Raw genomic sequence first — 12577 nt, forward strand, 5'->3', positions numbered from 1 at the left:
ACCACCACCCGTCTAAGCACGAACATAATATTTCCTTTACGGTGTACAGGCGTGAACGTTTCTACAGGGGATAGGGGGGGAGTTTGCATTGTTCCACTTTCTTTTGTCGCTTCCCTTTGTTGATACTTTTTCGCGTCGTTCGTTGTACATGCTCTCATCGTTGTCTCTACTTGGCTCTGTTTTTTGCATACCCACATATACCCTGTTTTGCATACGCCTCTCTACAGGCTTTACATATATACCCATCATTAGAGCTTGCATACAGCAAGGTACATATTATACTTAATACTAGACATTCCGCGTTCATTCTGCTTGGCCATTTAATCTGGATATCTGTGGTGAATCTTGTCTTGATATAAATCCTTCTTTATAATAAGCTCGAGTCCTGCTTCTCCTGATTACTCCTAACCTACCCACTACCCCCAAGCCCACCACTACTCATAAACTCTTCATTCTGCTCTACACGAGATGTGCGAGAGTGCTTATATTCCACCAGCACCAGTCCATCCAGTACATCGCGACTCCTGTCGTGCGTCACTCTTCCAGACTCCTGAGCTCCCTTTGGAAAGTTGGACGGACGGGATGGTCCACTAAATTGCGTTTGCTGCTGTGGTGCATTCTGCGCTTTAGCACCTTGACGACGGAGTTTTAGTGTTGGCTGCGGTTTGGAAGATGGAGGGGGTTTTGATGGCGGTGCTGGATTGGGCTGTGTTTTCGGTCTCGAAGGTGGTGGAGTTGATTTAGATGTCAGCGCTGGTCGAGTGACTGGTAGAGAAGATAATCCCGCTCTTGATGTACGAGTGGTACGCCGGCCTAAGATTTTCTCAATGACTAGGTCGCTGGGACTTTGCTGTGTTGAGGGGGAGCGATGATCACGTACGCCCGACTTTTTCGGCGGTGTTGCAAGATGCTGATCCGTGCTGCTATATGAGGGTCTGGATGGTGTTCCTTTTTGCATAGTAGGTTTTGTCTTTTGTTTCCGTCGTGATGGTGATGACGACTTTTGTAGTTCCTGTACGCGTAGTGTGTACTTTGGTCGCGTGTCTGAAATGCCTTTGAATAACCTGCCGTTTGCTGAAACGGGAGGCACGCGAGCGGGAATTAAGTGTGGTGGGAGAAGTGTTGGAGCTGGCTTGGGTAAGGGCTCGAATGGTTTGGGGTGGGAAGTGTCTGTGTTTGAATCGTTGGTACTGTTGAAACCCGTCGTCTCATTAGGCGCCTCGCCATTGTCCTCTTCTGGCATTTCGGCTTGTTCTTCTTCGGTATCATCAGCTTCTTCCACCGTGGCCTGGTATCGTGCACGTTCTCGAGCTTTCCTCTCACCATCTCGTTCTTGTCTGGCTCTTTCTTCCTCCTCTCTATACTCCGCTGCCCACTGCTCCAAGTCCAGCTGAGTCTCTCGATACAACAAAGCCAATTGTTCCCAGACTGCACTAGTCACAGTCCTCAAGTACGCTTCTGTTCGCCTCACAGCCTGTCTTCCCGCTGCGGGGATAACTCCATACCGAGCATTCTCGCGCTCTCGCATTTCTGCCGTGACGCGCACTTTGCAGGCTCGCTCTCGTTCTCTCTCGGAGTTGTATGCAGCGTCGGCATCTTCTTCTGCTCTGCGCCTCTTTCTAGGCCTCTTAGTCTGGTAGTCACGATGACCTTCATACTGTATCGGAGAGTCAGGGGCTGACGCGCTATGCCTTTGCGGATAGTGAAAGTTGTTGTTTTGTGACATTGCTCGAATTAGGCAGAAACAATGTTAAGTGAATAAAACAAAACTGGTTGATTGAGGTTGCGGTACAGTGATCGTGTGGGTGAGATGTGATATAGAGTTGAACAAGGAACAAAGGCACGCGATTCGACAAAGAGGTGAAAGGACTTGAGCGACGTAACAATGAGCTCGAATATCAGTGCGGTGAATTGTTTTCCTGTTATCGAGGGCCTTACGGTATTAGTGGTGTTGAGCGTAAAATGAAGTTATAAGCTATAAGTGAAGTGTTTTGCTGTAGGGAATCTGATTAGCACTATCAGCCATAGGATTGGGGGCCTACAATGAGAAATGAGGATCAAGTAGAAGTATTTTTCTTATCATGTAAATCTACTTACGTGTCTGAACATGCCGCCCAGGGTATTTCATACTTCCTGATCTAGTCATGGTAGTTTTGTAGCTCAAACATACTCGATGCAATCTGGAATAAGTCCACTTGTGCGCAAGGAAGCAGAGTAAGATGCTCCAAACTGTTCTTCGTCTGGAGGCGATCGTTGATTGGAAGATTTGTTGGTAGGACATCGCGTTGGCTTGTCGACTGAGCATGCCGAGAAGAGCACCCGACACCCCTCTTTTCATACGAAGCTACCCTTTGGCCTGCTTGTTGTGGAAAGTCCCTATGCTCTGAGTGCTTGGTGTGTTCGCCGGAGATTCGGATAAGTTTGGTCCATGACGGGCAGTTCTTCTAAGCCGGAAGAATTGACACTGTGAAAGTGGAGAGCAACAGCTCGGATTTATCAGCTAGGTGGTGTTGAATGGACTGTCTAATACCATTCTGACGAGTGGTCCTTGCCAACACCTAACAACGGTGGGCTCTCGACATGACAGTGTGTATTCCACCAGAAGTATAGGAATAGAAGCTTAAGAGCCGATTCGCACAAGACGCGTGGCATAGGACTGATATACAATATGAACATGAGATCAGTCGAACCCGAGTAATTGTGTTCGTACCCGCGTAATCACGGGTGTTTAATTACGTTTGAAGATTGGTGGCAGATTGGCTGACGAGGCTGGGCCTCGAGACTGTCTATGCCCCGAATCGGTAACTATGGTGCGAGGGCGACACGGAAGACACAAATGCTAGCTCGTCCTGTATGGTCTCTTCAATCAGAGCCTGGAGCTTCTGAATTGTCTTGCGGCCCTATAGGTTTCTCAGGTATGGCGAAGGAAGGGAAGCAAGTGAGGAGAAGGGGCTTACCCACATTCGATCGGAACTCCTGGGGAGAATGCCACCCTAGGCCTGATCCGGCAATATGCATCGGACCCCTTGCCACCCCAACGCTCCCTTTCCTCTCAACACCAGCAAGGCGGCCCATTCGACAGGCAAGACGCAGGCAAGCGAATATGTTGCGAACTGGGATACAGGCAGGATGCCGTACGAGCCGTTTGACAGTGCCCGGCAGCGTCCCGTGACACACAGATGGCTCGCAGTGATTCGCCACGGCATGTCGGCTATTGAGCTTAGCAACGGGTGGCTCGGACTGCGCCTGCGCCTGCGCCGCAAAGGGCTGCAAGGCCCGCCAAGTCCAATCTCGCCCCGGCGCGGACCTGAGTGCGGACCTGAGTAGTAGACTGACCGCTGACGGCCTTTTTAACTGTGCTGAGCCCCCAATCTGCCAGGGACGTCGCCCCCCTATCGTCAACACTCACCGCCGCCCTCGCCTTCTGTTGCTCCTGAGGCTCTCAACCACACTCCTGGACACGCGCAGCCATGATGATGAAGCTGCCGTCGGCTGGAGGGCGGAGCCCGCTGTTCGCCCTCGCCGTGAGCTCTGGTGTGGTGCTTGTCTTCATCTTTGGATTCATGGCTTGGCAAAGACCATCTCGAATACCCTTCCCGCATAGCGCTGGTTCGACACATTCAGTCATGTACGTTGTAATCTTTGCGCCAGAGATGGGTTGGCGAGGAACCTGTCCTGGCTTGCGATGGGTGTGGATTGCCACCGACGAGCCCAACTGACTAGTGACCCCCTTAGAACTTCTACGGGCGAAAGAGTCGACATTTCCATCAACGAGATCATTCGGTTACTCTACGACGGTCTGAAGGCTGCGCCGACTGAGCCTTTCATTCGCGAACCCAATGGTAGCCACATTGAGCTTCCTTCGAGGCCGCGCTACAAGAAGAAGATGGGCAGCGACATCTTGATCCTGGACTTGGAGACGAGACCGCTGCAGTCGACTGAAGATTTCAAGAAGGGCGAATACGATTGGCGCAATATCAACCACGTCTCTGGTGGCGTCTTCAACCACTACACGTACGCGCTCATTCACGGCTACGACTACAAGTTCATCCACGCGCACGAATTTGAAGACCGCCACGCGACCTGGATCAAACCCTCTGCGCTTGCGAACCATATCAAAGACTACAAGTTCATCGTCTTTTTGGACGCTGATGCTGCTTTCCGCTTCCTGCATGTACCCATTGAATGGATGCTCAACTACTGGGACATCAAGCCGCAGCATTCTTTTGTCATGGCCAAAGACCCATGGGACCCGAAAGAACCTCAATACAACTCGGATCGATTCAATCGCACATACACCAACACTGGCTTCATGATTGTTCAGAACAACGAAAATACTATGCCCATGCTGAAAGCGTGGCACGAGTGCCCCGAGGATACGAGGTACGCCAATTGCTCCCAGTGGAAGCAGCCCAAGTTCCACGAGCAATCCGCATTCGGCGAGTATATTCGTTACGATTACGACAAATATATCAAGGAGCTTGACTGTGGCGAGGCGAATGGCTTCCCTGGTGTCGAGATCAGCAACTGCCAGGGCAAGTTTGTGCGACATTACTGGTTCGAAAAGCACAACGTCAAAACAGATTTCCGCGAGAACATCATGAACGCCATTACGCTACCAATTCAGAAAATCTTCGCAGAAAACAAGGGCGGTGTTATTATTGAGCAAAAGCAAAACGCCATTCATGCATGATCAATCGCTTACGAACGAAGAGAAGGAGTTTTGGATCAATATGTTAATGAGCAGCAAGAGTATAATCGCATAGCATAGCGTTGCATCATCATGGCGTTTCGGTTTTGAATAGTGGGTGGGGCGGTGCTCTTTTATCTGGTTTCCAGCAATTCGCTTTCGATCTGGGTTCTTCGATGCGTGGATACCCCAATACGAGTCTTCGTTTGACGACATCGACACTTGGTTACGCAACCTTCCTTTCGTTCTACCCTGTTGTATTACCATTACTTCTGTGCGACGCTCGGCTTGTTTGTGATAGTCCGCAACGGCATGTCTGAGCCACCGCCAGCCGTCCCCGCGTTGCCGCGCGATACGATTTCTGTAGCACTATCCCTTGCGAATACTACAATCACTACGTCATTTTTTTTTTGCAGACAACACGGTCTCTGTTCTTCGAATCGCACCAATGCTAGGGTCGCCTGGACATAGCCATCCTTGATGGAATGCGCCAAGCCACTATCCCTACACAGCCACATTCCTACAGCGGGCCGAAACGAACGTGATCGTGGGGTGGAAAACTGGAGCTTTGCTCGTGGTCGAAACAGGGATATCAATCCAGATGGTGTAGATCGATTTCTTCCCCACTCCAAACAGGTTATTCGACAGCTTCGTCGCTGATCCCTGGCCGTTGGAATCGCAGGTTGAAAAGTCGCCGAGCATAGCCCCACAAGCCCCCATAGATCTTTCAATACTTTCGCTTCGGGAGAAGCCCTGTAGCAGCAACCTAGGCACTTCTCCCTCATTTTTTTTTCTACAGCATATGGCGTCTGGACGATGAGATGGCAGATGTCGTCTTTCAGAAGACACGGAAGCACGCAATCTCAACAAAAGAAGGCGTTAATCACGCACAAGTCGGCTAGACTCCCTGTATGTACTATCATTACGTTACTCAACGAGAACTCGTGGTAAACTCGGCGGTAACTGCTACAATTGAATTGAATTAAACAGTACTCTGTTCCGATATTGTACATATAAGTAATGAAGGTAGCTGGCGTTGACAAGCCCTATCCATCCTTCGATATCTCTCTATTGCTACTTTGTCTTTAATTCCCTTCCTTTTCGTATGGACCAGGGCTGGGTGGCTGTGCCTAGTGACGCTCGCGGGTGTCAGAGCGAGCAGGTGCAGGTTCGGGTTGGGATGTGCGTGTGTTCTCGACACTCACAGCAGCGCTGCTTGATCGCGCAGACCTCGCGTGCTCCAATCTGGACCCCAAACGTCCGGCTTCGAAAGCTTCTTCATCAAAATCTACTTCTCTAGGTGCACCGCGTCTCTTCTCGTCCGTGGCATTTCTTGTATACATTCTGATAACCCTCGGGTGTTCAGCTTCGAGAGCGTCTGTATCGACCTCCACTAGTCTAGGCTTCGAACATCCAGGAGATGGCGCCGCGACTGCAGGCTGCTCGTCTTTTGGTGGAGGCGTAGGACGCGGATCGGGGGTCGGTTTTATATCTGCGCTTCGCTCGTGTCGCGGGCTTTCGCTGTTGTTGGCTGGGAGTGACGAGGTTCTGCGCTGTATAGCGCCGAAGAATGGGTTTGGGTTGTGTGGCATGTTTCGATTCGCACTGGGGGTGAGGGCTTGGGTGTAGGAGGAAGAGTTTGAGGGATGTACTGGAATTTATAATTCGTTGTTCGTCGTTAAGGTGACTGCTGTTCTATTCTACCAGTCATGGATGACTGATCGCAGTTTATTGACTCGTCGGTCATCGTACAGGTTGCCGTGGGAGCAATGGACAGTCTAGTAGGAGGCAGGATATATTCTTTTATAAATAGTTGGTTGATTCCCCTTCCAGGCTTGGAGGAGTGCGACGATCATATTGCATGTTCACTTAATCTCTTACTGCAAAACCATGATGGAATGTTGTTCATTACATTATATATGAGAAATAATTCTGTACCCGTTCTGAGTAGCTTTAGCCTAGCTGTAATACAATACAAATTCGACCATCAAATGCCGACAGGATAGTTTGCTAGGAGGTCAATGATGCGACCGGCGAACCTAGTTCGCAACGCAAATATGATAATGATGTCAGGGTATCGGTAGTACTTGGTCAGGGTTGTGCTAAACAGCCAGATAAACGCCAAATAATGCTTCGTCGCCATCTATATTTCCTTTCTAAGTGGGGTTGCAATATAAGCGAGTCATACTGTGTTGGTGCGCCTGGCACTCCGACCATCGAGCGAACCTTACAATAAGTGACCCAAATGATGTCGACTCAAAAGCAAGTCAGGCGCAAAGTTCGCCAAGTACGTGACATCGGCCGTGTTAGCAACATGGTGTGCTGTCTCCTCAAGGTTGTTCATGAACATCTGGACATCACCCTGTGGGACATCCTCCATCTCTTCATCCACATCGAGGTCCATATCTTGGAGGTTGTCAACGTCTTCTTGCTCGAACTCCAGTGTCGACGCCTGCCACTCTTCAATGTCATCGTCTGTGAAGAACGGCTGCTCACTTGTGTCACGCTCATTGGATGACTCACCAAGCTCGTCTTTCGCTGCCTCGTTCTCAAATTTCATTTCGAATGAGCTAACTGAAAACGTGTCTAGATCTGCCAAAGCCGAGCACACAGAGGACGGCAGCGACGAAGGCATGGAGCTTATGGAAGTCCTAGGAATAGAGCAGGAGTCCAGATCCTCATAGCTGAGATCAAGAGTGGTGAGGTACTTGCTTGAATAGCGACCTGTCAGAGGTCTCTCCAGTGAGGCTGGGTCCATAGTATGCGCATCTGAAATGGAGAATCGAAGGCGAGATCCGAACTTGGCGTGAAGTGTGTGGGCGACCCCCGGGGCAAACCAGGCGTTCTTCAGTTCGATGCAAGTGGTTTTAGCGACCCCTGATGCGAGCAGTTGGAGTAGCGCGACGGTAATAGGGTGGCTGATGTCCAAGATCGAATCGTCGACGCGGGAGTTGAGAAAATGAGAAAGCGGGGACATGATCGTGATACTGAGCTCGTCGAGCTGTGTGCCAATAGCAGCTAGGGATGCGATAGTAGTTGCGGCCTTTTGTACACTGGGTGTTCTCGCCTGTCCAGTCAAGGTGTATATCGTCAGACGGCGCAGAAATTGAATATACTTATCGGCGATCGGAGGGAGAATAGTGGCGGCGCCGGTAGTAGTGGATGGAGCATAGATGGCGATGTTGTTATGCTGATAAAAGTACGACGTCGATTCCTCGTGAATTTGCTTGGAGACCATGAATATTGCGAGTTCGTTGCCGGCAGGGTGGCTGTTGCGAAGAAGCCCTGCGTAGAGGACGTTGCGTAGCTCGGCTGGCAGTTCGTTGAATTTCGCCATGACAGTTGTAGACAATGCGTTGTTTCCGAAGTATTGAGGACGATGAGTCTGAAGATGGGGGAGCGATGTCGTTTTGTGGAGCCGGGCGCGCTGGCAGACTTCAGGGTGGTGCCGTAAGCAGTCGGATTATGTTGGACAGCCAGTAAAATCGCCAGCTTGCATCCAGGTCACGTTGAAGTAGGGGCGTGACACGAGTGGCAATTGACTGCTGCCTTATGTGCGGCGCGGAAGGTGTACACACTTTTCTCGCTGGTTGAGGAAACTTTAATGATCGAGTCGTAAAAGGAGGGGTGGCAGACGGAGCAGCTCATCTAGGTCCCGCCGTAGCGTGGTGGGTGCGCGCGCGTGTTCACAATCGTGACTTGCACTAGTGAAGCGACCCAGCGTTTGCTTGTACGAAGTAATATTGAAGGGTAGGCTAGATGTGCCAAGCCTCATTACCCATGGGATGCGTACTCTTTATGCATACGCGACGACTGTACCCGATGACTCAACCGATTCGTATGCGTACATCGCCTCAGCCGAGTCCTCCAGCTGCGTGGCTTTCAACACATACTTGCCAAATCTAGCCAATGACGTGACTTTGAAGACCTCAAGTGATGTATACAACCTGTTGACGGTAGTACGCCTCAGGCAGAAGCCATACTGAAGATAGTGGGTCTACCACTAGAAATTGCGCAAATCAAATAGAACAGCGAATACGACATCGGAGGTAAATGTATGGTACAGCCCCAACCGCTGCAGCTGACTTGTTGGCTTACCTAGATGTCTGATCCAGCAAAGTATTGCCAGCACATGACCATGACCATGCCCGCAGAGTACCTGCATGTTCAGCCTTGCGTAAGAACCTAATCTCTAGTTATCAAAGGCCTAACACGCTGACTCTCAAGCATCTTGATCTTGCCGACCTGCTTTGATCCCCACATCACAAAAAGCAGTCGCCAGTGGTATCGTCGATACATGCACCGCAGTTGACTATGCAAGATTGGAAATCATTAGAGGCAAAGGCAGGCATCGTTCCTACAGAGCAATCGAGGAGCGAATTGGGCGCAGTGTATTTCGTGACATGCAAAGGTGCTGCCAAGGAAGGGCTAGACGGTGACAGCCCTGGTTATCGATGAGTGATGGGTCGATGGATGAAGGCAACCATGGGCACGCAACTTGGAGGTGACGTTTACCGGAGCCCAAGTTGTTCCGGCGCTACGTAATCGATAAGCCACCCCTTTCTTCACATCTAACTCCCATGTCATCAGCCTCGTCTCATATTACTGCCGGCCTCTTCGTGACGAATCGAAACCAAACACGTGTAGGGAATCTTCCACGCTGCGCTAAGTACGAGCCTCATGTTGCGGCCTCGTGATCATGACTCCATCATTGCATTATCTCGTTTCAAATGGACACGCGCTTCTTTCCACGCTCAAAAAGAGTCACAGGGTCATGATATGTAAATTGGTTGCACAATGGAACGCCCAGTTCATAGACTGTTTTAACGTCCCAGTAGACGTCATGCTCAAGCCATAGGGCTGCGGATGTTCTACGATGAGGACCAGTTTCGCATTTGAGGCGTTGACGAAGCCTGCCATCAGCTGCTGCCGCCCCGACGTTGCTGCAACACGCATTACACTCATCTGCTAGTTTGAGTTCCATTGCTGTCGCTTCCGCTACACACTATTCAAAGAAACCGTGATCCTCGCGCACCCCGACGGTGTTGGCTCCAGGATCGATGAAAGCCCATCTCCGACCCCTCGAGTCTCACAGTTGTACTTCGAGTCTATTTTTTGTCTAAGCAGTGATTTAGCAATTTCCCTCTACACCTCCAAGATGAGCTACCTTTTCATGAGCTTATCTTCACGCTTGCCAAGCGGCTCAGACGTCCGGACCGTGATGATCGCTGTTGTTATGGCTTCGACAGATGAAGTCTGCGGATTGCACGTCGGACAGAAGCAGCGGCTCAGGCACGATGGCACAGACGTCTCGATTGTGGAAATCGAAGAGCTGAGTGTACTGATTGACGGAGGCGTTGAGATGAGAGTAAAGGACCTAATTGCTAGGGTTGGGAGATGAGATACCGTTGCGCTTGTCAATTTCAAGATGATGTAAGATAAGATAAGATAAGAGCGAGTGCTTGTGAGCAAAATGGAGATTCAATGTTGGAAGAGCGGAAATATTTTGGAAACAACGTTGATTTGAGAGCAGTAGGCAATTTAAAGGCTAAATCAGGCAATCTCGCATTGTCGGTACATTAAACATTTAGTTGCAGCATGCGCGGGATATATGCATGCTTCCTGTTCTTCCAGTCGAATCCTCATATAATAATGTAACCTTCATCTCTGATCGTTATCCTCTCTGTGCGTCGCGGTACCGTACCGTTCATTGTGTCGCAATACCGCTTTTACAATATCCAGAGAGTTCTCCGAGGCCCAAAATTTATTTTATTTCTCCCCTCTCTGTGTCGTGGTAAACCAGCCCGCATCTTAAATGACAAGGCCGGCCCCGTTAACTAGATTAGGATCTGTCACTGCCTCAAAGGTATCATTGGCGAGTCTTCGCACGGCCTCGGACTCAGAATAAGCAGGTGCTACCCATGTAACGTTATGACCTCGATGAGCAAGGAACTCGACTGTTGCGTTGTCGTACGTGTACTCAAAGAGAGTTTGATAAGGATTGAGCTGGTCATGCCAGCGAGGCGTGGATAATGCTGATTTGATATCAAGACCGCGATCTAAAACGTTCCATAAAATTTGAACCACGGCGGTAATTATCCGAGATCCACCGGCCGAGCCCGTTGCAAAGTAGAAAGATGAATTCGAGAGGTGTTCGACTATGATTGGACTCATCGACGACAGTGGAGTCTTTCCGGCGCGTACAAAGTTAGCTGGAGCCGGGATGTATCCAAACCCGTTTGATATACCAGGAACTGAGAAGTCGTTCATTTGATTGTTCAATATGACCCCAGTTTCAGGGACCATGATATACGATCCCCATGGGTTGTTCAGGGTTGTCGTTAAGGTGATTACCATGCCTTCGCCATCAGCTACCACGATATGTGATGTGCCATCGTCATCATGAGTCTGGAAGCCTTTTGCATCATATTCTGATGCATACAGAGTGTGCAGATCCGATATTTTGGCTCTGTTGTGGACTGCAGTCCTGGCGCTTGCCATATGTGCTTGATATATTCTCGAGTCGTTCACGAAGATTGGATCTCCAAGGTGTGGTCGCATGCCGTATGCAAATTTGACTGCTTCAATAATCCTATGCGTACTCAAATTCATCAACGATGGTGTGCCAATATCGTCATAGCCCTCAATCAACTTCATAGCGCTGAGTGTCACGGCTCCACTGGCAGGTGCTTCGCATCCGGTCAGTTTGAAGCCCCTGTACGTGATCGTCAAAGGCTCGCGGATCCTGACAGAATACGAGGCCAGGTCATTCATGCTGATAATTCCCCCAGCTCTCTTAACTGCTGATATTGTCAACTCAGCAATATCTCCAGAATAGAAAGCCTCTGCACCCTGTTCGGCGATACTGCTGAGTGTGCGCGCATATCGAGGACGAGTCACATAGTCCCCAGCACCTACTCGAGTGCCGTTAGGTGCGAAGTCCTGCGACCAAGATGGATCTTTGACTAGGAAGTCGGTTTCTCCGTAGTCCAAATAGCGAATCAAATCGGCACCGACTGGAAACCCATTCTGGGCTATTTTGATGGCTGGCTGTAGTAATCGTTTCCAGGGAAGCCGTCCATAGGTTTTGCTAAGGTACTCAAGGCCGCGAAGCTCACCCGGGACTGCGCTTGAAGAAATCAGCGCAGATTTCGCTTTGGAAGGATAAAAGGTGCTACCTTGAGTTTCCACCGTGAAGAGAAGACTCTATTGCTCCTACGAACATGTCCTCGAATGCAGCTGATGGAGCAGTTTCGCGAAAGTCAACGAAATCATACGAGCTATTCGGACTTCGAACCAACGCGAAGCCTCCGCCTCCAATCCCGCTGTGATACATGCCTAGTAAGAGTGAGAATGCGCCTTTCGCATAAAATGCGTTGTAGCAGCTTACCGATTACACCCACACAGAAGACAGTACCTACCATCTACCAATACGTTAGCGGGGAACGAGGCTGAAGAGACCTGACTTTACAGCATCTGCAGCGTTTCCGCCCTCCCGGATAATCTCGATCCCAACGCTGGAGCATATTCTGCTCTCAGATGCCACTGCACCTCTACTTCCGGGGTGGCCATACTTTGGCCCATGGGTGGGATGCTGGGGTGGGTTGTAGACTTGCGGGGAGAGTCGAACATAGAAAGCCACAGTTATCACGGCTAACACTAAAATAGTGGCAGACAGAACAATATCCCTTGGTTGCAGGGCGAAGTATGGCATGCTTTTTGATAGTTTCCCAAATCTGCCGTAGCATGTGAGGAAGATGGCGAGAGTGATGAATTGTTATCTTACTAGGCTGTGATTGTATTGGGGGCTGACGTTCCCTTATGCACGGACACGCCGCGTGAGCGCTGCGCACGAACTCTTACTCGCAAGCACATGCTTTATATAAC

General features: G+C 50.1%; 6 protein-coding genes across 6 annotated transcripts; 1 reads left to right on the forward strand and 5 right to left on the reverse strand.

Moving 5' to 3' along the window:
* Nucleotides 1-247: 247 nt before the first annotated feature.
* Nucleotides 248-2170, reverse strand: K460DRAFT_361185 (uncharacterized protein). The gene is made up of 2 exons (XM_040932409.1): nt 2098-2170; nt 248-1994 (listed from the first exon to the last, which is right to left on the reverse strand). Exon 2 carries the CDS (start codon nt 1724-1726, stop codon nt 410-412), a length of 1317 nt encoding a protein of 438 aa, XP_040792945.1. The 5' UTR covers nt 1727-1994; nt 2098-2170; the 3' UTR covers nt 248-409.
* Nucleotides 2171-3470: 1300 nt separating this feature from the next.
* K460DRAFT_350446 (uncharacterized protein) lies at nt 3471-4693 on the forward strand (the record flags this gene model as incomplete). The annotated part of the gene is made up of 2 exons (XM_040931505.1): nt 3471-3628; nt 3736-4693. 2 exons carry the CDS (start codon nt 3471-3473, stop codon nt 4691-4693), a joined length of 1116 nt encoding a protein of 371 aa, XP_040792946.1.
* Nucleotides 4694-4825: 132 nt separating this feature from the next.
* K460DRAFT_14893 (uncharacterized protein) lies at nt 4826-5648 on the reverse strand. The gene has a single exon (XM_040926798.1). The coding sequence runs from the start codon at nt 5473-5475 to the stop codon at nt 4957-4959; it is 519 nt and encodes a 172-aa protein (XP_040792947.1). The 5' UTR covers nt 5476-5648; the 3' UTR covers nt 4826-4956.
* A 172-nt stretch (nt 5649-5820) lies between these two features.
* On the reverse strand, nt 5821-6282 carry K460DRAFT_400450 (uncharacterized protein; the record flags this gene model as incomplete). The annotated part of the gene is made up of 1 exon (XM_040936330.1): nt 5821-6282. The coding sequence occupies one exon, from the start codon at nt 6280-6282 to the stop codon at nt 5821-5823; it is 462 nt and encodes a 153-aa protein (XP_040792948.1).
* A 641-nt stretch (nt 6283-6923) lies between these two features.
* K460DRAFT_252641 (uncharacterized protein) lies at nt 6924-8027 on the reverse strand (the record flags this gene model as incomplete). The annotated part of the gene is made up of 1 exon (XM_040927393.1): nt 6924-8027. A coding segment is annotated over one exon (1104 nt), but the record flags the coding sequence as incomplete, so codon positions are not given.
* A 2188-nt stretch (nt 8028-10215) lies between these two features.
* Nucleotides 10216-12448, reverse strand: K460DRAFT_390903 (gamma-glutamyltransferase). Its single transcript, XM_040935799.1, has 4 exons — nt 12162-12448; nt 12081-12114; nt 11869-12028; nt 10216-11819 (listed from the first exon to the last, which is right to left on the reverse strand). Exons 1-4 carry the CDS (start codon nt 12402-12404, stop codon nt 10502-10504), a joined length of 1755 nt encoding a protein of 584 aa, XP_040792950.1. The 5' UTR covers nt 12405-12448; the 3' UTR covers nt 10216-10501.
* Between the last annotated feature and the right edge of the window lie 129 nt (nt 12449-12577).

Source organism: Cucurbitaria berberidis, assembly GCF_010015615.1.
Source record: "Cucurbitaria berberidis CBS 394.84 unplaced genomic scaffold K460scaffold_1, whole genome shotgun sequence".
In the NCBI taxonomy this organism is placed as follows: Eukaryota; Fungi; Ascomycota; class Dothideomycetes; order Pleosporales; family Cucurbitariaceae; genus Cucurbitaria; species Cucurbitaria berberidis.